Source organism: Agelaius phoeniceus, chromosome 3 (genome assembly GCF_051311805.1).
Source record: "Agelaius phoeniceus isolate bAgePho1 chromosome 3, bAgePho1.hap1, whole genome shotgun sequence".
Lineage (NCBI taxonomy): Eukaryota > Metazoa > Chordata > Aves > Passeriformes > Icteridae > Agelaius > Agelaius phoeniceus.
Window position 1 is genome coordinate 2258512 of NC_135267.1, and position 26161 is coordinate 2284672.

The following is a 26161-nucleotide window of genomic DNA, read 5'->3' on the forward strand; positions in this document are numbered from 1 at the left end:
TCCCAATCCTAATCCTAATCCCAATTCCAGTCCCAATCCGAAAACCAATCCCAATCCAATCCCAATTCCAGTCCCAATCCAATCCCTATCCCAAAACCAATCCCAATCCAATCCCAATTCCAGTCCCAGTCCCAATCCCAATCCCAATCCCAAAACCAATCCCAATCCAATCCCAATTCCAGTCCCAGTCCCAATCCCAAAACCAATCCCAATCCAATCCCAATTCCAGTCCCAATCCTAATCCTAATCCCAATTCCAGTCCCAATCCCAATCCCTATCCCAAAACCAATCCCAATCCAATCCCAATTCCAGTCCCAGTCCCAATCCCAATCCAATCCCAATTCCAGTCCCAATCCTAAATCCTAATCCCAATTCCAGTCCCAATCCCAGTCCCAATCCCAAAACCAATCCCAATCCAATCCCAATTCCAGTCCCAGTCCCAATCCCAATCCAATCCCAATTCCAGTCCCAATCCTAATCCTAATCCCAATTCCAATCCCAATCCAAACTCCAATCCCAACCCCAACCCCATTTCAGCACTGAGGACCCAGGGAATGCCCGGATGAGGCCGAGGCCAAATTTACAGGAAAAATTCCTCACCCAGAGTTTGAAAACCCCTTGAAAAATTTTTCCTTAGGAGACACCGAAAATTCCCAAAACCTCCAGAATTCCAAGAAAAACTCAAAAGAGGGGGGAAAAAAGAAGGGGAAAAAACCCAAAAAGCTGGAAAAACCCAGGGCGGGATCAGCACCCGAAGCTCCATCCCTGCCTCATCTGGGTGATTCCCGGCACCAATCCCAGCCGGAATTGTGAGGAATTGGGTGGAATTCCGAGGGATTTGATGGAAATTCCATGGAATTCCGAGGGATTTGATGGAATTCCGTACCTCTCGATGACGTGGATGCCCATGATGAAGGGCTGCAGCTCCGGGCTCGAGGGGTAGCAGAGCTTGCACTTGGTGTGGGCACTCAGCACGGAGCCGTCGCTCAGCGTGAAGCGGTACGAGGGGCTGAAGGCCGTACCCCGCGTCATCACTGAGGGGAAACACACAGAATTCCAGGGAAAAATATGGGAAAATCACGGAAAATCTCGAAAAAATCCTGAGAAGATCCTAAAAATCGTGTTAGAGGAAAAGGGGAAGTGAGCACGGAGCCGGCGCTAAGCGTGAAGGGGACAAGGGCCTGAGGGCCATGCTGGGGTTATAACTGAGGGGAAAAACGCTGAATTCCAAGGAAATCCTGGGAAAACATTGAGAAAATAAAAAAAATCCTGAAAAAAATCCCAAAACCCCCAATTCAATGGAATTCTGATCCCAAAACACCCAACAGGGCCCAGGGACGATCAGCACAGAGCCCTTGCTCAGCGTGAGGGGGATGAGGGGCTCAAGGCTGTGCCAGGGTCATCACTGAGGTGAAAAACATTCCAAGAAAATCTTGGGAAAACAATGAGAAAATCCAAAAAAAATCCAGATCCAGTCCCAAAACCCCCAATTCAATTCCAATTTGATCCCAAAACCCCAGTAGGGCCCAGGAAGGATCAGCACAGAGCTGGCTCTCAGTCTGAAGGGGACGAGCGGCTGAGGGCCCTGCAAGGGCCCTGCCAGGGTCATCACTGAGGGGAAAAACACTGAATTCTGGGAAAATCCTGGGAAAAATCCTGAGAAAATCCAAAAAAAATCCCAATCTAATCTCAGAAACCCCAATTCAATTCAATTTGATCCCAGAAACCTCAACAGGGCCCAGGCAGGATCAGCATGGAGCCATCGCTCAGCGTGAAGCGGTACGAGGGGCTGAAGGCCGTGCCCCGCGTCATCACTGAGGAGAAACACACAGAATTCCAGGGAAAAAGATGGGAAAATCACGGAAAATCTCGAAAAAATCCTGAGAAGATCCTAAAAATCATGTTAGGGGAAAAGGGAAAGTCAGCACGGAGCCGGCGCTCAGCGTAAAGGGGACGACGGGCTGAGGGCCCTGCTGGGGTTATCACTGAGGGGAAAACCACTGAATTCCAAGGAAATCCTGGGAAAACACTGAGAAAATCCAAAAAAATCCTGAAAAAAATCCCAAAAACCCCAATTCAATTCTGATTTCTGATCCCAAATCTGAATTCTGATCCCAAAAGCCACAACATGGCCCAGGCAGGATCAGCACAGAGCCCTCGCTCAGCGTGAGGGGGATGAGCGGCTCAAGGCTGTGCCAGGGTCATCACTGAGGGAAAAACTTGGAATTCCAAGAAAATCTTGGGAAAACAATGAGAAAATAAAAAAAAAATCCAGATCCGGTCCCAAAACCCCCAATTCAATGGAATTCTGATCCCAAAAACCTCAACAGGGCCCAGGCAGGATCAGCATGGAGCCATCGCTCAGCGTGAAGCGGTACGAGGGGCTGAAGGCCGTGCCCCGTGTCATCACTGAGGAGAAACACACAGAATTCCAGGGAAAAAGATGGGAAAATCACAGAAAATCCCGAGAAAATCCTGAGAAGATCCTAAAAATCATGTCAGGGGAAAAGGGAAAGTCAGCACGGAGCCGGCGCTCAGCGTAAAGGGGACAAGGGCCTGAGGGCCCTGCTGGGGTTATCACTGAGGGGAAAAACACTGAATTCCAAGGAAGTCCAGGGAAAACATTGAGAAAATCCCAAAAAAATCTAGATCCGGTCCCAAAAGCCCCAATTCAATTCCAATTTGATCCCAAAAACCCCAGTAGGGCTCAGGAAGGATCAGCACAGAGCCGGCTCTCGGTCTGAAGGGGACGAGCAGCTGAGGGCCCTGCCAGGGCCCTGTCCCATCACTGAGGGGAAAAACACTGAATTCTGGGAAAATCCTGGGAAAAAATCCTGAGAAAATCCAAAAAAAATCCCAATCTAAGCTCAGAAACCCCAATCCAATTCAATTTGATCCCAAAAACCTCAACAGGACCCAGGCAGGATCAGCATGGAGCCATCGCTCAGTGTGAAGGGGACCAGGGGCTTGAAGGCTGTGCCGGGGTCATCACTGAGGGGAAAAACACTGAATTCCTGGAAAATCCGGGGAAAAATCCCAAGAACATCCTGAGAAAATCCCAATCTCATCCCAAAAACCCCAATTCAAGGGAAATCAATCCCAAAAATGCCAACAGGGCATAGGGAGGATCAGCATGGAGCCGTCGCTCAGCGTGAAGCGGTACGAGGGGCTGAAGGCCATGCCCCGCGTCATCACTGAGGAGAAACACACAGAATTCCAGGGAAAAAGATGGGAAAATCACGGAAAAGCTCGAGAAAATCCTGAGAAGATCCTAAAAATCGTGTCAGGGGAAAAGGGGAAGTGAGCACGGAGCCAGCGCTCAGCGTAAAGGGGACGACAGGCTGAGGGCCATGCTGGGGTTATCACTGAGGGGAAAAACATTGAATTCCGAGGAAATCCTGGGAAAACATTGAGAAAATCCAAAACAATCCTGAAAAAAATCCCAAAAACCCCAATTCAATTCTGATTTCTGATCCCAAATCTGAATTCTGATCCCAAAAGCCACAACAGGGCCCAGGCAGGATCAGCACAGAGCCCTTGCTCAGCGTGAGGGGGATGAGGGGCTCAAGGCCTCAAGGCTGTGCCAGGGTCATCACTGAGGGGAAAAACATGGAATTCCAAGAAAATCTTGGGAAAACAATCAGAAAATCCCAAAAAAATCCAGATCCAGCCCAAAAGCCCCAATTCAATTCCAATTTGATCCCAAAAACCCCAGTAGGGCCCAGGAAGGATCAGCACAGAGCCGGCTCTCAGTCTGAAGGGGACGAGCGGCTGAGGGCCCTGCAAGGGCCCTGCCCCATCACTGAGGGGAAAAACACTGAATTCTGGGAAAATCCTGGGAAAAATCCTGAGAAAATCCAAAAAAAATCCCAATCTAATCGCAGAAACCCCAATCCAATTCAATTTGATCCCAGAAACCTCAACAGGGCCCAGGCAGGATCAGCACGGAGCCATCGCTCAGAGTGAAGCGGTACGAGGGGCTGAAGGCCGTGCCCCGCGTCATCACTGAGGGGAAACACACAGAATTCCAGGGAAAAAGATGGGAAAATCACGGAAAATCTCGAAAAAATCCTGAGAAGATCCTAAAAATCATGTTAGGGGAAAAGGGAAAGTCAGCACGGAGCCGGCGCTCAGCGTAAAGGGGACGACGGGCTGAGGGCCCTGCTGGGGTTATCACTGAGGGGAAAACCACTGAATTCCAAGGAAATCCTGGGAAAACACTGAGAAAATCCAAAAAAATCCTGAAAAAAATCCCAAAAACCCCAATTCAATTCTGATTTCTGATCCCAAATCTGAATTCTGATCCCAAAACACAGAACAGGGCCCAGGCAGGATCAGCACAGAGCCCTTGCTCAGCGTGAGGGGGATGAGGGGCTCAAGGCTGTGCCAGGGTCATCACTGAGGGGAAAAAACATGGAATTCCAAGAAAATCTTGGGAAAAAAATGAGAAAATAAAAAAAAAATCCAGATCCAGTCCCAAAAGCCCCAGTTCAATTCCAATTTGATTCTAAAAACCTCAACAGGGCCCAGGCAGGATCAGCATGGAGCCATCGCTCAGCGTGAAGCGGTACGAGGGGCTGAAGGCCGTGCCCCGCGTCATCACTGAGGAGAAACACACAGAATTCCAGGGAAAAAGATGGGAAAATCACGGAAAAGCTCGAGAAAATCCTGAGAAGATCCTAAAAATCGTGTCAGGGGAAAAGGGGAAGTCAGCACGGAGCCAGCGCTCAGCGTAAAGGGGACAAGGGCCTGAGGGCCATGCTGGGGTTATCACTGAGGGGAAAAACACTGAATTCCAAGGAAATCCTGGGAAAACATTGAGAAAATCCAAAACAATCCTGAAAAAAATCCCAAAAACCCCAATTCAATGGAATTCTGATCCCAAAAGCCACAACAGGGCCCAGGAAAGATCAGCATGGAGCCATCGCTCAGTGTGAGGGGGATGAGGGGCTCAAGGCTGTGCCAGGGTTATCACTGAGGTGAAAAACATGGAATTCCAAGAAAATCTTGGGAAAACAATGAGAAAATCCCAAAAAATCCTGAAAAAAATCCCAAAACCACCAATTCAATTCTGATTTCTGATCCCAAATCTGAATTCTGATCCCAAAAGCCACAACAGGGCCCAGGAAGGATCAGCACAGAGCCCTCACTCAGCGTGAGGGGGATGAGGGGCTCAAGGCCTCAAGGCTGTGCCAGGGTCATCACTGAGGGGAAAAACACTGAATTCCAAGGAAATCCTGGGAAAACATTGAGAAAATCCCAAAAAAATCCAGATCCAGTCCCAAAACCCCCAATTCAATTCCAATTTGATCCCAAAAACCCCAGTAGGGCCCAGGAAGGATCAGCACAGAGCCGGCTCTCAGTCTGAAGGGGACGAGCGGCTGAGGGCCTTACCAGGGCCCTGTCCCATCACTGAGGGGAAAAACACTGAATTCCAGGAAAATCCGGGGAAAAATCCCAAGAACATCCTGAGAAAATCCCAATCTCATCCCAAAAATCCCAATTCAAGGGAAATCAATCCCAAAAATGCCAACAGGGCATAGGCAGGATCAGCACAGAGCCATCGCTCAGCGTGAAGCGGTACGAGGGGCTGAAGGCCGTGCCCCGCGTCATCACTGAGGAGAAACACACAGAATTCCAGGGAAAAAGAAGGGAAAATCACGGAAAATCCCGAGAAAATCCTGAGAAGATCCTAAAAATCATGTCAGGGGAAAAGGGGAAGTGAGCACGGAGCCGGCGCTCAGCGTGAAGGGGACAAGGGCCTGAGGGCCCTGCTGGGGTTATCACTGAGGGGAAAAACGCTGAATTCCAAGGAAATCCTGGGAAAACACTGAGAAAATCCAAAACAATCCTGAAAAAAATCCCAAAAACCCCAATTCAATTGAATTCTGAACCCAAAAGCCACAACAGGGCCCAGGCAGGATCAGCACAGAGCCCTTGCTCCGCGTGAGGGGGATGAGGGGCTCAAGGCTGTGCCAGGGTCATCACTGACGGGAAAAACATGGAATTCCAAGAAAATCTTGGGAAAACAATCAGAAAATCCCAAAAAAATCCAGATCCAGCCCAAAAGCCCCAATTCAATTCCAATTTGATCCCAAAACCCCAGTAGGGCCCAGGAAGGATCAGCACAGAGCCGGCTCTCAGTCTGAAGGGGACAAGCAGCTGAGGGCCCTGCAAGGGCCCTGCCCCATCACTGAGGGGAAAAACACTGAATTCTGGGAAAATCCTGGGAAAAATCCTGAGAAAATCCAAAACAAATCCCAATCTAATCTCAGAAACCCCAATCCAATTCAATTTGATCCCAAAAACCTCAACAGGGCCCAGGCAGGATCAGCGTGGAGCCATCGCTCAGTGTGAAGGGGACCAGGGGCTTGAAGGCCATGCCAGGGTCATCACTGAGGGGAAAAACACTGAATTCCAGGAAAATCCGGGGAAAAATCCCAAGAACATCCTGAGAAAATCCCAATCTCATCCCAAAAACCCCAATTCAAGGGAAATCAATCCCAAAAATGCCAACAGGGCATAGGGAGGATCAGCATGGAGCCGTCGCTCAGCGTGAAGCGGTACGAGGGGCTGAAGGCCGTGCCCCGCGTCATCACTGAGGAGAAACACACAGAATTCCAAGGAAAAAGATGGGAAAATCACGGAAAATCTCGAGAAAATCCTGAGAAGATTCTAAAAATCATGTTAGAGGAAAAGGGGAAGTCAGCACAGAGCCGGCGCTCAGCGTAAATGGGGCGACGGGCTGAGGGCCCTGCTGGGGTTATCACTGAGGGGAAAAACACTGAATTCCAAGGAAATCCTGGGAAAACATTGGGAAAATCCAAAACAATCCTGGAAAAAATCCCAAAAACCCCAATTCAATTCTGATTTCTGATCCCAAATCTGAATTCTGATCCCAAAAGCCACAACAGGGCCCAGGGACGATCAGCACAGAGCCCTTGCTCAGCGTGAGGGGGATGAGGGGCTCAAGGCTGTGCCACGGTCATCACTGAGGGGAAAAACATGGAATTCCAAGGAAATCCTCGGAAAACAATGAGAAAATAAAAAAAATCCTGAAAAAAATCCTAAAAACCCCAATTCAATGGTATTCTGATCCCAGAACACAGAACAGGGCCCAGGCAGGATCAGCACAGAGCCCTTGCTCCGCGTGAGGGGGATGAGGGGCTCAAGGCTGTGCCAGGGTCATCACTGAGGGGAAAAAACACAGAATTCCAAGAAAATCTTGGGAAAACAATGAGAAAATAAAAAAAAAATCCTGATCCAGTCCCAAAAGCCCCAATTCAATTCCAATTTGATCCCAAAAACCCCAGTAGGGCCCAGGAAGGATCAGCACAGAGCCGGCTCTCAGTCTGAAGGGGACGAGCAGCTGAGGGCCCTGCCAGGGCCCTGTCCCATCACTGAGGGGAAAAACACTGAATTCTAGGAAAATTCTGGAAAAAATCCTGTGAAAAACAAAAAAAAATCCCAATCTAATCTCAGAAACCCCAATCCAATTCAATTTGATCCCAAAAACCTCAACAGGGCCCAGGCAGGATCAGCGTGGAGCCATCGCTCAGTGTGAAGGGGACCAGGGGCTTGAAGGCCGTGCCGGGGTCATCACTGAGGGGAAAAACACTGAATTCCAGGAAAATCCGGGGAAAAATCCCAAGAACATCCTGAGAAAATCCCAATCTCATCCCAAAAACCCCAATTCAAGGGAAATCAATCCCAAAAATGCCAACAGGGCATAGGGAGGATCAGCACAGAGCCATCGCTCAGGGTGAAGCGGTACGAGGGGCTGAAGGCCGTGCCCCGCGTCATCACTGAGGAGAAACACACAGAATTCCAGGGAAAAAGATGGGAAAATCACGGAAAAGCTCGAGAAAATCCTGAGAAGATCCTAAAAATCGTGTCAGGGGAAAAGGGGAAGTCAGCACGGAGCCAGCGCTCAGCGTAAAGGGGACGACGGATGAGGGCCATGCTGGGGTTATCACTGAGGGGAAAAACACTGAATTCCAAGGAAATCCTGGGAAAACACTGAGAAAATCAAAAAAAAACCTGAAAAAAATCCCAAAAACCCCAATTCAATTCTGATTTCTGATCCCAAATCTGAATTCTGATCCCAAAAGCCACAACAGGGCCCAGGCAGGATCAGCACAGAGCCCTTGCTCAGCGTGAGGGGGATGAGGGGCTCAAGGCTGTGCCAGGGTCATCACTGAGGGGAAAAAACATGGAATTCCAAGAAAATCTTGGGAAAAAAATGAGAAAATCAAAAAAAAATCCAGATCCAGTCCCAAAAGCCCCAGTTCAATTCCAATTTGATCCTAAAAACCTCAACAGGGCCCAGGCAGGATCAGCATGGAGCCATTGCTCAGAGTGAAGGGGACGAGGGCTTGAAGGCCGTGCCCCGCGTCATCACTGAGGAGAAACACACAGAATTCCAGGGAAAAAGATGGGAAAATCACGGAAAATCCCAAGAAAATCCTGAGAAGATTCTAAAAATCGTGTCAGGGGAAAAGGGGAAGTCAGCACGGAGCTGGAGCTCAGCGTAAAGGGGACAAGGGCCTGAGGGCCCTGCTGGGGTTATCACTGAGGGGAAAAACGCTGAATTCCAAGGAAATCCTGGGAAAACAATGAGAAAATCCCAAAAAAATCCAGATCCGGTCCCAAAAGCCCCAATTCAATTCCAATTTGATCCCAAAAACCCCAGTAGGGCCCAGGAAGGATCAGCACAGAGCCGGCTCTCGGTCTGAAGGGGACAAGCAGCTGAGGGCCCTGCAAGGGCCCTGCCCCATCACTGAGGGGAAAAACACTGAATTCTGGGAAAATCCTGGGAAAAATCCTGAGAAAATCCAAAACAAATCCCAATCTAATCTCAGAAACCCCAATCCAATTCAATTTGATCCCAAAAACCTCAACAGGGCCCAGGCAGGATCAGCGTGGAGCCATCGCTCAGTGTGAAGGGGACCAGGGGCCTGAAGGCCATGCCAGGGTCATCACTGAGGGGAAAAACACTGAATTCCAGGAAAATGCGGGGAAAAATCCCAAGAACATCCTGAGAAAATCCCAATCTCATCCCAAAAACCCCAATTCAAGGGAAATCAATCCCAAAAATGCCAACAGGGCATAGGGAGGATCAGCATGGAGCCGTCGCTCAGCGTGAAGCGGTACGAGGGGCTGAAGGCCGTGCCCCGCGTCATCACTGAGGAGAAACACACAGAATTCCAGGGAAAAAGATGGGAAAATCACGGAAAATCCCAAGAAAATCCTGAGAAGATTCTAAAAATCATGTTAGAGGAAAAGGGGAAGTCAGCACAGAGCCGGCGCTCAGCGTAAAGGGGACGACGGGCTGAGGGCCCTGCTGGGGTTATCACTGAGGGGAAAAACGCTGAATTCCAAGGAAATCCTGGGAAAACATTGAGAAAATCCAAAACAATCCTGAAAAAAGTCCCAAAAACCCCCAATTCAATGGAATTCTGATCCCAAAAGCCACAACAGGGCCCAGGCAGGATCAGCACAGAGCCCTTGCCCAGCGTGAGGGGGATGAGGGGCTCAAGGCTGTGCCAGGGTCATCACTGAGGGGAAAAAACAGAATTCCAAGGAAATCCTGGGAAAACAATGAGAAAATAAAAAAAATCCTGAAAAAAATCCCAAAAACCCCCAATTCAATTGAATTCTGATCCCAAAAGCCACAACAGGGCCCAGGCAGGATCAGCATGGAGCCATCGCTCAGTGTGAAGGGGACGAGCAGCTGAGGGCCCTGCAAGGGCCCTGCCCCATCACTGAGGGGAAAAACACTGAATTCTGGGAAAATCCTGGGAAAAATCCTGAGAAAAACAAAAAAAAAAATCCCAATCTAATCTCAGAAACCCCAATCCAATTCAATTTGATCCCAAAAGCCTCATCAGGGCCCAGGCAGGATCAGCGTGGAGCCATTGCTCAGTGTGAAGGGCACGAGGGGCTTGAAGGCCGTGCCGGGGTCATCACTGAGGGGAAAAACATTGAATTCCAGAAAAATCCGGGGAAAAATCCCAAGAACATCCTGAGAAAATCCCAATCTCATCCCAAAAACCCCAACTCAAGGGAAATCAATCCCAAAAATGCCAACAGGGCATAGGGGGCATAGGGAGGATCAGCACAGAGCCGTCGCTCAGCGTGAAGCGCTACGAGGGGCTCAGGGCTGTGCCAGAGTCATCACTGAGGGGAAAAACATGGAATTCCAAGAAAAACATGGAAAATCCTGGAAAACCCTGAGAAAATCCTGAGAAAATCCTAAAAATCATGACAGGGCAAAGGAAGTGTCAGCTCAGAAATGACGCTCAGCGTAAAGGGGATGAGGGACTGAAGGTGGTGTTGGGATCATCCCTGAGGTGAAAAACATGGAATTCCAGGAAAAGCCCAAGAAAATTCTGGGAAAATAACAAGAAAATCCTCAAAAAATCACAATATAATCCCAAAAACCCCAATTCAATGAAAATCTAATCTCAAATACCCCAGAGAACAGGGAGGATCAGCAGGGAGCTGTCGCTCAGCATGAAGGGGGCAAGGGGCGGTGCCAGAGTCATCATTGAAGGGAAAAACACTGAAATCCCAGAAAAATCCCATTAAAATCTCAAGAAAATCCTGAGAAAATCCCAATCTAATCCCAAAAATCCACAATTCAATGGAAATCTAAACCCCAAAACCCCACTAGGGCACAGGCAGGATCAGCACGGAACCGTCACCCAGCATGAAGGGGACAAGGGCCTGAGGGCCGTGCTGGGGTCATCACTGAGGGAAAAAACACTGAATTCCAGGGAAAAACTTGGAACAATTCTGAGAAAATTCTCAAAAAATCCCAATCTAATCCCAAAATCCTGAATCCAATGGAAAGCTAATCCCAAAAACCCCAATAGGGCACAGGCAGGATCAGCACGGAGCCGTCACTCAGCGTGAAGGGGACGAGGGCCTGAGGGCCGTGCTGGGGTCATCACTGAGGGAAAAACCTCTGAATTCCAGGGAAAAACTTGGAAAAATTCTGAGAAAATCCTGAGAAAATCCCAAAATCCTGAATGCAATGGAAAGCTAATCCCAAAAACCCCAATAGGGCACAGGCAGGATCAGCACGGAGCCGTCACTCAGCGTGAAGGGGACAAGGGCCTGAGGGCCGGGCTGGGGTCATCACTGAGGGAAAAACCACTGAATTCCAGGGGAAAACTTGGAAAAATTCTGAGAAAATCCTGAGAAAATCCCAAAATCCTGAATCCAATGGAAAGCTAATCCCAAAAACACCAACAGGGCACAGGCAGGATCAGCACGGAGCCGTCACTCAGCGTGAAGGGGACAAGGGCCTGAGGGCCATGCCCCGCGTCATCACTAAGGGAAAAAACCACTGAATTCCAGGGAAAAACTTGGAAAAATTCTGAGAAAATTCTGAGAAAATCCCAAAAACCTGAATCCAAAGGAAAGCTAATCCCAAAAACCCCAATAGGGCACAGGCAGGATCCGCATGGAGCCGTCACCAAGCGTGAAGGGGATGAGGGCCTGAGGGCCGTGCTGGGCTCATCAGTGAGGTAAAAAACACTGAATTCCAGGGAAAAACTTGGAAAAATTCTGAGAAAATTCTCAAAAAATCCCAATCTAATCCCAAAATCCTGAATCCAATGGAAAGCTAATCCCAAAAACCCCAAGAGGGCACAGGCAGGATCAGCACAGAGCCGTCACTCAGCGTGAAGGGGACAAGGGCCTGAGGGCCGTGCTGGGGTCATCACTGAGGGAAAATCCACTGAATTCCAGGGAAAAACTTGGAACAATTCTGAGAAAATCCCAATCTAATCCCAAAATCCTGAATCCAATGGAAAGATAATCCCAAAAACCCCAACTAGGGCACAGGGAGGATCAGCATGGAGCCCTGACTCAGCGTGAAGGGGATGAGGGCCTGAGGGCCGTGTCCCACGTCATCACTGAGGGAAAAAACACTGAATTCCAGGGGAAAACTTGGAACAATTCTGAGAAAATCCTGAGAAAATCCCAATCTAATCCCAAAATCCTGAATCCAATGGAAAGCTAAACCCAAAAACCCCAATAGGGCACAGGCAGGATCAGCATGGAGCCGTCACCCAGTGTGAATGGGACAAGGGCCTGAGGGCCGTGCTGGGGTTATCACTGAGGGAAAAAACACTGAATTCCAGGGAAAAACTTGGAACAATTCTGAGAAAATCCCAATCTAATCCCAAAATCATGAATCCAAAGGAAAGCTAATCCCAAAAACCCCAATAGGGCACAGGCAGGATCAGCATGGAGCCATCACTCAGCGTGAAGGGGACGAGGGCCTGAGGGCCGGGCTGGGGCCATCACTGAGGTAAAAACCTCTGAATTCCAGGGAAAAACTTGGAAAAATTCTGAGAAAATCCCAATCTAATCCCAATCTAATCCCAAAATCCACAATTCAAAGGAAAACTAATCCCAAAAACCCCAATAGGGCACAGGCAGGATCAGCACGGAGCCGTCACTCAGCATGAAGGGGACAAAGGTCTGAGGGCCGTGCCCCGCATCATCACTGAGGGAAAAAACCCTGAATTCCAGGGAAAAACTTGGAAAAATTCTGAGAAAATCCTGAGAAAATCCCAATCTAATCCCAAAATCCTGAATCCAATGGAAAGTTAAACCCAAAAACCCCAATAGGGCACAGGCAGGATCAGCACGGAGCCGTCACCCAGCGTGAAGGGGACGAGGGCCTGAGGGCCATGCTGGGCTCATCAGTGAGGTAAAAAACCCTGAATTCCAGGGAAAAACTTGGAAAAATTCTGAGAAAATCCCAATCTAATCCCAAAATCCTGAATCCAATGGAAAACTAATCCCAAAAACCCCAATAGGGCACAGGCAGGATCAGCACGGAGCCGTCACTCAGCATGAAGGGGACGAGGGCCTGAGGGGTCATCACTGAGGGAAAAACCTCTGAATTCCAGGGAAAAACTTGGAACAATTCTGAGAAAATCCCAATCTAATCCCAAAATCCTGAATCCAATGGAAAGCTAATCCCAAAAACCCCAACAGGGCACAGGCAGGATCAGCACGGAGCCGTCACTCAGCGTGAAGGGGACAAGGGCCTGAGGGCCGTGCTGGGGTCATCACTGAGGGAAAAACCACTGAATTCCAGGGAAAAACTTGGAACAATTCTGAGAAAATCCTGAGAAAATCCCAATCTAATCCCAAAATCCACAATTCAAAGGAAAACTAATCCCAAAAACCCCAATAGGGCACAGGGAGGATCAGCACGGAGCCGTCACCCAGTATGAAGGGGACGAGGGCCTGAGGGCCGTGCTGGGGTCATCACTGACGGAAAAAACACTGAATTCCAGGGGAAAACTTGGAACAATTCTGAGAAAATCCCAATCTAATCCCAAAATCCTGAATCCAATGGAAAACTAATCCCAAAAACCCCAACAGGGCACAGGCAGGATCAGCACGGAGCCGTCACTCAGCATGAAGGGGACGAGGGCCTGAGGGGTCATCACTGAGGGAAAAACCACTGAATTCCAGGAAAAACATGAAAAAATCCCACAAAAATCCCTCAACAACCCCCAAAACCCCACCACTACCCACAAAAAAACCATCCCACCACCACCTCCCAAAAAAACCCCGAAACAAAACAACCCCACACGCCCACCCCGCCGCAACAACGCCGCCATTTTCTCCTCCTCTTTCCAACCCGCGGCGGGAACAAAAAAACCCCAAAAAATCCGGGGGATTTTTCCCAGTTTTTCCCAAGGAGAGGATTCCCGGGGGCAAAGGCAGCGGGTACCTTCCTGAAAGAGCTGCTTGGCGTAGGAGGGCTCGCGGCCCTGGGGCTGGAAGAAGGCGTAGATGCATTTGCGGACCAGATCCTCCCAGCCCGTCCGGCCGGCGGCGCGCAGCGAGCTGGTGTCAATGGAGATGATTTTTCCTGGGAAAAAAGAAAAGGAGGATGTGTGTGGGGAGATTTGGGGGATTTGGGATGTTGGGAATGGTCTGAGGAACGGTCGGAGGAGGTTGGGGGTGGTGGGGTGGGAATGGGATGGGATCGAAGGTCCGTGGATCCCATCCCAAACCGTTCCGGGATTCTGGGATTAAGGATGGATCAAAATCCATGCCAAGGGATTTTTATGGAATTCAGGGATGGAAAAGGGAAGGGAGGTCCCCAGGATTTCCAGGGAATTCCCAAAATTCCTTCCTGGAGAGGAATCAGGATGGGGATGGATCCAATACCAGGCTGGGAGAGCCGGGAATGGAGGGAATTCCCTGGGAAAGGGGAGGGATTTGGGAAGGAATTCTGGAATTCCCAGAGAATCCCTGGGAGTGTCCAAGGAAAGGCTGGAAAATCCTGGGATCACGGGGATTGGAATGGGATGGGATTGAAGGTCCATGGATCCCATCCCAAACCATTCCGGGATTCTGGGATCCAGGACACTCAGGATCCATGCCCAGGGATTTTTATGGAATTCAGGGATGGAAAAGGGAAGGGAGATCCCCAAGATTCCCAGGGAATTCCCAAAATTCCTTCCCAGAGAGGAGCTGGGATGGGGATGGATCCAACCCCAGGCTGGGAGAGCCAGGAATGGAGGGAATTCCCTGGGAAAGGGGAGAGATTTGGGAAGGAATTCTGGAATTCCCAGAGAATCCCTGGGAGTGTCCAAGGAAAGGCTGGAAAATCCTGGGATTGGGGCTGGAATGGGATGGGATTGAAGGTCCATGGATCCCATCCCAAACCATTCCAGAATTCCACCACCACCCCCACCTCTCACTCCCACGGCCTCCGGAGCCCCAGAATCCCGGGAATCCGGGCCGGATTCCCGGGAATGTTTGGGATGTACCTGTGGTGTCCTGCTTGGTGACGAAGGACTCGGCCGGGGCCGGGGCGGCCGGGCGCGGCAACCTCCGGGCGATGCAGATCAGACACGACTGGAAATCTGGGAAAAACACCGGGAATAACACCGGGAATGCCGGAACCGCCCCGGGCCTGAGCTCAGACCTCGATCCTGGATCTCATCCCCTGCCCTGGAAGTGTTTTCCTGAGGAAATGGGACTGAATTCCCTGAAATTCCCTGGGAAAAGCTCGGGGGGGTTAAACGGGGAGGGTTCTGGGATGTGGCGGAGCTGGGATAATGAAAATTCCAGGGATTGTGGGGATTTGGTGCTAAACCACCAGGATTATTGGGAATCCTGCAGGAATTGTGGGATTCATCCTGGGAATGTGGTGGGAGAAGAGGGATGGGACAGGGAAAGGGGACCCGGAGTGGGAGAGTAACGAGGGAGCCGGCCCAATCCTGGGCCTGCATTCCCAATCCCAATCCCAATCCCAATCCCAATCCCAATCCCAATCCCAATCCCAAACCCATCCCAGCCCATCCTGACTGAGCTCCATCCCAATCCCAATCCCAATCCCAATCCCCAATCCCAATCCCAGCCTATCCTGACTGTGCTCCATCCCAATCCCAATCCCAATCCCAATCCCATCCGATCTGAATCCCAGCCCATCCCGTCCAATCACAATCCTGCACAGCATTCCCATTCCCAGTCCCAGTGCCAATCCCAATTCCAATCCCAGTCCTTCTCTATCCCATCCCAAACCCAATCCTAATTTTGTTTTCCCATCCAAATCCCATCCTCAATCCTATCCCACCCCAATCCTGCATTCCCATCCCAATCCCCATCCCAATCCCACATTCCCATCCCAATCCCAATCCCAATCCCACCCTAATTCTGCATTCCCATCCCAATCCTGCTCCATTCCATCCCGTCCCAATCTTCCAATCCTATCCCAATCCTGCTCTGCCCACCCATCCCAATTGTCCTGCACTGGCGTCTGACACCAACACCAATCCCATCCCAACCCCATCCTAATCTCAATCCCCTCCAAAACTCAATCCAATCCCAATCTCAATCCCAATCCCACCCCAAATCCCCAATCCCAACCCCAGATCCCAATCCCACCTTCATAATCCCACCTCGTAACCCCCACCTCCAACCTCAATCCCAATCCCAAATCTCAAATCCCAATCCCCGATCCCATATCCCAAATCCCCAATCCCCAATCCCAATCCCCAACCCCAAACCCCACCTTCCCCCTCCTCCTGGAAGGCGCGGGGCTGGCTGACGGTGAAGCACTGCATGGCCTCGTAGCGCTGCCCCAATCCCGATCCCATATCCCATATCCCATATCCCATATCCCATATCCCAAATCCCCAAATCCCCGATCCCAGATCCCCAATCCCAGATCCCGATTCCCACCTTCCCCCTCCTCCTGGAAGGCGTGGGGCTGGCTGACACTGAAGCACTGCATGGCCTCATAGTGCCCAATTCCAACCCCAATCCCAATCCCAAATCTCAAATCCCAACCCCAAATCCCAACCCCAAATCCCCAATCCCCAATCCCATATCCCAAATCCCCAAATCCCAGATCCCAATCCCACCTTCCCCCTCCTCCTGGAAGGCGCGGGGCTGGCTGATGGTGAAGCACTGCATGGCCTTGTAGTGCTGCCCCAATCCCATCCCAGTCCCACCCAAATCCCGATCCCAAATCCCCAATCCCAGATCCCCAATCCCCAATCCCAGATCCCCAATCCCCAATCCCCAATCCCAAATCTCAAATACCAAATCCCATATCACAAATCCCCAATCCCAATCCCACCTTCGCCCTCCTCCTGGAAGGTGCGGGGCTGGCTGACGCTGAAGCACTGCATGGCCTCGTAACCCCCACCTCCAACCCCAATCCCAATCCCAAATCTCAAATCTTAAATCCCAAATCCCATATCCCATATCCCAGATCCCAAATCCCAGATCCCAAATTCCACCTTCCCCCTCCTCCTGGAAGGCGCGGGGCTGGCTGACACTGAAGCACTGCATGGCCTCAGAGCGCTGCCCCAATCCCATCCCAGTCCCACCCCATTCCCAATGCCGATCCCCAATCCCCAATTCCCAATCCCCAATCCCCGATCCCATATCCCAGATCCCAGATCCCATATCCCAGATTTCACCTTCCCCCTCCTCCTGGAAGGCGCGGGGCTGGCTGACGGTGAAGCACTGCATGGCCTTGTAGTGCTGCCCCAATCCCATCCCAGTCCCACCCCATTCCCAATGCCGATCCCCAATCCCCAATCCCTGATCCCTGATCCCAAATCCCAATCCCAATCCCAATCCCAATCCCAATCCCAATCCCACCTTCCCCCTCCTCCTGGAAGGCGCGGGGCTGGCTGACGGTGAAGCACTGCATGGCCTCGTAGCCCCCACCTCCAACCCCAATCCCAATCCCAACCCCATCTCAATCCCAACCCCAAATCCCAAATCCCAACTCCCCAATCCCCAATCCCAAATCCCAAATCCCAATCCCAGATCCCAAATCCCCACCTTCAACCTCCTCCTGGAAGGCGCGGGGCTGGCTGACACTGAAGCACTGCATGGCCTCAGAGCACACATCTCCAACCCCAACCCCAACCCCAATCCCAGCTCAATCCCAACCCCAAATCCCAACCCCAAATCCCCAATCCCCAATCCCCAATCCCCAATCCCATATCCCAGATCCCAAATTCCCACCTTCCCCCTCCTCCTGGAAGGCGCGGGGCTGGCTGACGGTGAAGCACTGCATGGCCTCGTAGCGCCCACCTCCAACCCCAACCCCAATCCCAATCTCACCCCAATGCCATATTCCAAATCCCAAATCCCAGATCCCCAATCCCATATCCCATATCCCAAATCCCAAATCCCATATCCCAAATCCCCACCTTCCCCCTCCTCCTGGAAGGCGCGGGGCTGGCTGACACTGAAGCACTGCATGGCCTCAGAGCGCTGCCCCAATCCCGATCCCATATCCCATATCCCATATCCCATATCCCATATCCCATATCCCAAATCCCCAAATCCCCGATCCCAGATCCCCAATCCCAGATCCCGATCCCACCTTCCCCCTCCTCCTGGAAGGCGCGGGGCTGGCTGACGGTGAAGCACTGCATGGCCTCATAGTGCCCAATTCCAATCCCAATCCCAAATCTCAAATCCCAACCCCAAATCCCAACCCCAAATCCCCAATCCCCAATCCCATATCCCAAATCCCCAAACCCCCAAATCCCAAATTTCACCTTCCCCCTCCTCCTGGAAGGCGCGGGGCTGGCTGACGGTGAAGCACTGCATGGCCTCGTAGCGCTGCCCCAATCCCAATCCCATATCCCATATCCCATATCCCATATCCCATATCCCCAATCCCAAATTCCCACCTTCTCCCTCCTCCTGGAAGGCGCGGGGCTGGCTGACGGTGAAGCACTGCATGGCCTCGTAGCGCTGCCTCAGCTCCGCCTGCTCCGCTCCCGCCTCGTCGGGCGGCCGCACCAGCATCCGGCACTGGAAGGTGTGGCTGCCCCGCCGCGACGGCTCCTGCGGCCAGGGCACCCCGTTCACTGCGGGAAAACACCGGGAAAACGGGAATTCGGCACGTGGGAATGAGCTGTGATCGTGGAATTCCCAAAGATCCCCGGGATCCGGGGCTCTGCGCCGGTACCCGGCACTGGAACCCGTGGCTGCCCCGCCGCGACGGCTCCTGCGGCCACGGCGCCCCGGTCACTGAGGGAAAACACCGGGAAAAATGGGAATTTGGGATGTGGGAATGAGCTGTGATCGTGGAATTCCCAAAGATCCCCGGGATCCGGGGCTCTGCGCCGGCACCCGGCACTGGAACCCGTGGCTGCCCCGCCGCGACGGCTCCTGCGGCCACGGCGCCCCGGTCACTGCGGGAAACACCGGGAAAAACACCGGGAATTTGGGATGTGGGAATGAGCTGTGATCGTGGAATTGTGGGATTCCCAAAGATCCTTGGGGGTTGAAAGAGATGCTGGGAAGAATCCAGCCAAAATTCCCAAAGATCCCTGGGATTTCAGGAGCACCAATCCAGCCAAAATTCCCAAAGATCCCTGGGATTTAAGGAGCACAAATCCAGCCAGATTTCCCAGAGATCGCTGGGATTTCAGGAGCACCAATCCAGCCAAAATTCCCAAAGATCTCTGGGATTTCAGGAGAACAAATCCAGCCAGATTTCCCAAAATCCCTGGGATTTCAGGAGAACAAATCCAGCCAGATTTCCCAAAATCCCTGGGATTTCAGGAGAACAAATCCAGCCAGATTTCCCAAAATCCCTGGGATTTCAGGAGCACAAATCCAGCCAGATTTCCCAAAATCCCTGGGATTTCAGGAGCACAAATCCAGCCAGATTTCCCAAAATCCCTGGGGTTTAAGGAACCAGGGCTGGGAACAATCCACTCAAAATTCCCAAAGATCTCTGGGATTTAAGGAACCAGGCTGGGAAGAATCTACTCAAAATTCCCAAAGATCCCTGGGATTTTAGGAACCAGGCTGGGAACAATCCACTCAAAATTCCCAAAGATCCCTGGGATTTAAGGAACCAGGGCTGGGAAGAATCCAGCCAGAATTCCCAAAGATCCCTGGGATTTAAGGAACCAGGGCTGGGAAGAATCCACTCAAAATTCCCAAAGATCCCTGGGATTTTAGGAACCAGGCTGGGAATAATCCAGCCAAAATTCCCAAAGATCCCTGGGATTTGAGGAGCACAATCCAGCCAAAATTCCCAAAGATCCCTGGGATTGAAGGAAATGAAAGAAAAATTTAAAACTAATAGAGAAACAATAAATAAATAAAGCCAGAAATGAAAATAAAATCTAAATAATGAAGAAATAACTAGAAGTAAAATAAAATCAAGGAAAATAAAAATAAAATTAATAAATAATACAGAAACAAAAAAGAAATACAAAACAAAAATGGGAAAAATCTAAATAATTACAAAAAGCAAGAAAAATTAAAAAGAAATAAAAATAAGAAAGGGAATTAAAAAGAAAAAATTTAATTAAAAATTTATAGAAAAATTTTAAAAACACAAAGAAAAATAAAATAGAAATAGAAATAAAATTAAAATTGAAATAAAAATAAAAAAATAAGAATAAGAATAAGAATAAGAATAAAAATAAAAATAAAAATAATAAAAATGAAAATAAAAATAAAATAATAAAAAATAAAATAAAAATAAAAATTAAAATAAAAATAAAATAAAAATAAAATAAAAATAAAAACAAAAATAAAAATAAAAATAAAAATAAAAATAAAACTACAATAAAAAATAAAAATTAACTAAAATAAAAATAAAGAAAAATTTAAATAGATTTTAAAAATTAACAACCCTCCTGCATCCCCACCCCCCAAACCCCCACCCTCTCTCCCGCGTCCACTCCCAAATTTCCCCAGATTTCCCCAGGATTTCCCCAGATTTTCCCAGATTTCCCCAGATTTCCCAAATTTCCCCAGGATTTCCCCAGATTCCCCAGATTTTCCCAGATTTCCCAAATTTCCCCAGATTTCCCCAGATTTCCCAGATTTCCCCAGATTTCCCCAAATTTCCCCAGATTTCCCCAGATTTCCCCAGGATTTCCCCAGGATTTCCCCAGATTTCCCCAGATTTCCCAAATTTCCCCAGATTTTCCCCGATTTCCCCAGATTTCCCCAGATCTTCCCCAAATTTCCCCAGATTTTCCCAGATTTCCCCAAATTTCCCCAGATTTCCCCAGATTTTCCCCAGATTTCCCCGGATTTCCCAGGATTTCCCCGGATTTCCCCAGATTTCCCCAGATTTCCCCAGGATTTCCCAGATTTCCCCAGATTTCCAAGATTTTCCCCAGATTTCCCCAGGATTTTCCCCGGATTTCCCCAGATTTCCCCAGATTTTCCCAGATTCCCCAGATTTTCCCAGATTTCCCCAGATTTCCCCAGATTTTCCCAGATTTCCCCAGATTTTCCCAGATTTCCCCAGGATTTCCCCAGATTTCCCAGATTTTCCCAGGATTTTTCCCAAATTTCCCCTGGATTTTCCCCAGATTTCCCCAGATTTCCCCAGATTTTCCCGGATTTCCCCAAATTTCCCCAGATTTTCCCAGATTTCCCCAAATTTCCCCAGATTTCCCAGGATTTTCCCAGATTTTCCCAGATTTCCCAGGATTTCCCCAGATTTCCCCAGATTTCCCCAAATTTCCCCAGATTTCCCCAGGATTTCCCCAGGATTTCCCCAGATTTCCCCAGATTTCCCCCAAATTTCCCCAGATTTCCCCAGATTTTCCCCAGATTTTCCCAGATTTCCCCAGATTCCCCAGATTTTCGCAGATTTCCCCAGATTTTCCCAGATCTTACCCAGATTTTCGCAGATTTCCCAAATTTCCCCAGATTTCCCCAGATTTCCCCGATTTCCCCAAATTTCCCCAGATTTCCCCAGATTTTCCCAGATTTTCCCAGATTTTCCCCAGATTTCCCCAGATTTTCCCAGATTTCCCCAGGATTTCCCCAGATTTCCCCAGATTTCCCCAGATTTCCCCAGATATCTCCAGATTTCTCCAGATTTTTCCCAGATTTCCCCAGATTTTCCCAGATCTTCCCCAGATTTCCCCAGATTTCCCAAGATTTTCCCAGATTTTCCCAAATTTCCCAGGATTTTCCCAGATTTTCCCCAGATTTCCCCAGATTTCCCCAGATTTCCCCAAATTTCCCAGGATTTCCCCAGATTTCCCCAGGATTTCCCAAATTTCCCCAGATTTTCCCCGGATTTTCCCAGATTTCCCCAGATTTTCCCAGATTTTCCCAGATTTCCCCAGATTTTCCCAGATTTTCCCAGATTTCCCCAGATTTTCCCAGATTTCCCCAGATTTCCCCAGATTTCCCCAGATTTTCCCAGATTTCCCCAGATTTTCCCCAGATTTCCCCAGATTTCCCCCAGATTTCCCAGGATTTCCCAGATTTTCCCAGATTTTCCCAGAACTCCCAGATTTTCCCAGATTTCCCCAGATTTCCCCAGTTTTTCCCCAGATTTCCCCAGATTTCCCCAAATTTCCCCAGATTTTTCCCAGATTTCCCCCAGATTCCCCCAGATTTCCCCAGATTTTCCCAGATTTCCCCAGGATTTCCCCAGATTTCCCCAGATTTTCCCAGATTTCCCCAGATTTCCCCAGATTTCTCCAGATTTTTCCCAGATTTCCCCAGATTTTCCCAGATCTTCCCCAGATTTCCCCAGATTTCCCAAGATTTTCCCAGATTTTCCCAAATTTCCCAGGATTTTCCCAGATTTTCCCCAGATTTCCCCAGATTTCCCCAGATTTCCCCAAATTTCCCCAGGATTTCCCCAGATTTCCCCAGGATTTCCCAAATTTCCCCAGATTTTCCCCGGATTTTCCCAGATTTCCCCAGATTTTCCCAGATTTTCCCAGATTTCCCCAGATTTCCCCAAATTTCCCAGGATTTTCCCAGGATTTTCCCAGATTTCCCCAGATTTCCCCAGATTTTCCCCAGATTTCCCCAGATTTCCCCCAGATTTCCCAGGATTTCCCAGATTTTCCCAGATTTTCCCAGAACTCCCAGATTTTCCCAGATTTCCCCAGATTTCCCCAGTTTTTCCCCAGATTTCCCCAGATTTCCCCAAATTTCCCCAGATTTTTCCCAGATTTCCCCCAGATTCCCCAGATTTCCCCAGATTTTCCCAGATTTCCCCAGATTACCCCAGATTTCCCCAGATTTCCCCAAATTTCCCCAGATTTTCCCAGAATTTTCCCCAGATTTCCCCAGAACTCCCAGATTTTCCCAGATTTTCCCCAGATTTCCCCAAATTTCCCCAGGATTTCCCCAGATCTTCCTGGGATTTCCCCAGATTTCCCCCAGATTTCCCCAGATTTCCCCAGATTTCCCCAGATTTTCTGAGGATTTCCCCAGATTTTCCCCAGATTTTCCCAGATTTCCCCAGAACTCCCAGATTTCCCCAGATTTCCCCAGATTTCCCCAGGATTTCCCAAATTTCTCCAGATTTCCCCAGATTTCCCTGGACTTTCCCAGGATTTTCCCCAGAACTCCCAGATTTCCCCAGATTTCCCCAGGATTTCCCCAGATTTTCCCAGATTTTCCCAGATTTCCCCAAATTTCCCAGGATTTTCCCAGATTTCCCCAGGATTTCCCCAGATTTCCCCAGATTTCCCCAGATTTTCCCGGATTTCCCCAGATTTCCCAGATTTCCCCAGATTTCCCCAGATTTCCCAGATTTCCCCAGGATTTTCCCCAGATTTTCCCAGATTCCCCAGGATTTCCCCAGGATTTCCCCGGATTTTCCCGGATTCCCGGTCTCTCCGCACCCAGGGATTTGGGGAGCAGGTTCTTGACGAACTCGGCGTGGTCGCCCACGTGCAGGATGCTGTAGACGCTGGAGTTCATCAGCTCCTCCTGCCCGTAGCCCAGGTACCCGGTCACGTTCTCCGACACGAACACGATCCGGCCCTCGCGGTTCACCACGAAGAAAAACCCGTCCAGGGCCTGGAGAGGGGGAAAAACGGGAAAAAATTCCGAGGTTTTATCACAAATATCCTGAAAATGGGAAAAAATTCCAAGGTTCTATCTCAAATAGCACAAAAATGGAACAAAATTCCAAGGTTTTGTTCCCAATATCCCGGTCACGTTCTCCGACACGAACACGATCCGGCCCTCGCGGTTCACCACGAAGAAAAACCCGTCCAGGGCCTGGGGAGGGGGAAAAACGGGAAAAAATTCCATGGTTTTATCCCAAATATCCTGAAAATGGGAAAGAAATCCAAGGTTTTGTCACAAATAGCACAAAACCGGGAAAGAATTCCAAGGTTTTATCTCAAGTATCTCAAAAACAGGAAAGAATTCCAAAGTTTTATCACAAATATCCTGAAAATGGGAAAGAATTCCAAGGTTTTATCTCAAGTATCTCAATAACGGGAACAAATTCCAAAGTTTTATCTCAAATAGCACAAAAACGGGAAAGAATTGCAAGGTTTTATCCCAAATATCCCGTCACGTTCTCCGACACAAACACGATCCAACCCTCAGGGTTCACCACAAAGAAAATCCCATCCAGGGCCTGGGGAGGGAAAAAACGGGAAAAAATTCCAAGGTTTTATCCCAAATAGCACAAAAACGGCAAAGAATTCCAAGGTTTTATCACAAATATCACAAAAATGGAACAAAATTCCAAGGTTTTGTTCCAATATCCCGTCACGTTCTCTGACACAAACACAACCCGGCCCTCGTGGTTCACCACGAAGAAAAACCCATCCTGGAGAGGGAAAAAACAGGAAAGATTTCCAAGGTTTTATCCCAAATATCCTGAAAATGGGAAAGAATTCCAAGGTTTTATCCCAAATAGCACAAAAACGGGAAAGAATTCCAAGGTTTTATCCCAATCTCCCGTCAGGTTCTCCGACACGAACGTGATCCAACCCTTCAAGTTTCACCACTGACAAAAATCCATCCAGGGCCTGGGGAGGGAAAGAATTCCAAGGTTTTGTCCCAAATATTCTGAAAATGGGAAAGAATTCCAAGGTTTTATGTCAAGTATCTCAAAAACAGGAAAAAATTCCAAGGTTTTGCTCCCAATATCCCGGCACGTTCTCCGACACGAACACAACCCGGCCCTCACGGTTCACCGTGAAGAAAAACCCATCCAGGGCCTGCGGAGGGGAAAAACGGGAAAAAATTCCGAGGTTTTATCCCAAATATTCTGAAAATGGGAAAGAATTCCGAGGTTTTATCTCAAGTATCTCAAAAACAGGAAGGAATTCCAAGGTTTTATCCCAAATAGCACAAAAACGGGAAAGAATTCCAAGGTTTTGTTCCCAATATCCCGGCACGTTCTCCAACACGAACGCGATCCAACCATTCAAGTTTCACCACTGACAAAAATCCATCCAGGGCCTGGAAGGGGGAAAAATCCCAAGGTTTTATCCCAAATAGCACAAAAATGGGAAAGAATTCCGAGGTTTTATCTCAAGTATCTCAAAAATAGGAAAAAATTCCAAGGTTTTATCTCAAATAGCACAAAAACGGGAAAAAATTCCAAGGTTTTGTTCCCAATATCCCGGCACGTTCTCCAACACGAACGTGATCCGACCCTTCAAGTTTCACCACAAAGAAAATCCCATCCAGGGCCTGGAGAGGGAAAAAACGGGAAAAAATTCCAAGGTTTTATCAAAAATAGCACAAAAACAGGAAAGAATACCAAGGTTTTGTCCCAATATCCCGGCACGTTCTCCAACACAAACGCGATCCAACCCTTCAAGTTTCACCACTGACAAAAACCCATCCAGGGCCTGGCAGGGGGAAAAATCCCAAGGTTTTATCCCAAATATCCTGAAAATGGGAAAGAATTCCGAGGTTTTATGTCAAGTATCACAAAAATGGAACAAAATTCCAAGGTTTTGTCCCAATATCCCGGCACGTTCTCCGGCACAAACGCAATCTGCCCCTCGCGGTTCACCACAAAGAAAAACCCATCCAGGGCCTGCGGAGGGAAAAAACGGGAAAAAATTCCAAGGTTTTATCACAAATAGCACAAAAACGGGAATGAATTCCAAGGTTTTGTTCCCAATATCCCGGCACGTTCTCCGACATGAACGCGATCCGCCCCTCGCGGTTCACCACGAAGAAAAACCCATCCAAGGTCTGGGGAGGGAAAGAATCCCAAGGTTTTATCCCAAATATCCTGAAAATGGGAAAGAATTCTGAGGTTTTATCTCAAGTATCTCAAAAACAGGAAAAAATTCCAAGGTTTTATCACAAATAGCACAAAAATGGGAAAAAAATCCAAGGTTTTGTCCCAATATCCCGGCACGTTCTCCGACACAAATGTGATCCGACCCTTCAAGTTTCACCACGAAGAAAAACCCACCCAGGGCCTGGGGAGGGAAAAAATTCCAAGGTTTTATCCCAAATATCCTGAAAATGGGAAAGAATTCCGAGGTTTTATCTCAAAAACGGGAAAGAATTCCAAGGTTTTGTTCCAATATCCCATCACGTTCTCTGACACGAACGCGATCCAACCCTCATGGTTCTCCACTGACAAAAATCCATCCAGGGCCTGGAAGGGGGAAAAATCCCAAGGTTTTATCCCAAATATCTCAAAAACGGGAAAAAATTCCAAGGTTTTATCCCAAATATCCTGAAAATGGGAAAGAATTCCGAGGTTTTATCTCAAGTATCTCAAAAACGGGAAAGAATTCCAAGGTTTTGTCCCAAATCTCCCGTCACGTTCTCCGACACAAACACAACCCGGCCCTCATGGTTCACCGTGAAAAAAAACCCATCCAGGGCCTGGGGAGGGAAAAAATCCCAAGGTGTT

General features: G+C 49.0%; 1 protein-coding gene across 4 annotated transcripts in view; it reads right to left on the minus strand.

Annotated features, from left to right (window-relative positions):
* Positions 1–26161, minus strand: part of NCOA1 (nuclear receptor coactivator 1) — a 143677-nt gene that overhangs the window by 69594 nt on the left and 47922 nt on the right. For 3 of the 4 annotated variants that reach the window (XM_077176468.1, XM_077176466.1, XM_077176469.1), the window contains exons 6-10: positions 23157–23334; positions 18210–18389; positions 14814–14909; positions 13766–13906; positions 887–1034 (exon numbers count right to left, since the gene is read on the minus strand). In XM_077176468.1, the coding sequence (XP_077032583.1) occupies positions 887–1034; positions 13766–13906; positions 14814–14909; positions 18210–18389; positions 23157–23334 (743 nt within the window). Of the gene's footprint in view, positions 1–886; positions 1035–13765; positions 13907–14813; positions 14910–16060; positions 16127–18209; positions 18390–23156; positions 23335–26161 lie in introns of those variants that run through there. The other variant, XM_077176470.1, reaches the window with a different exon arrangement.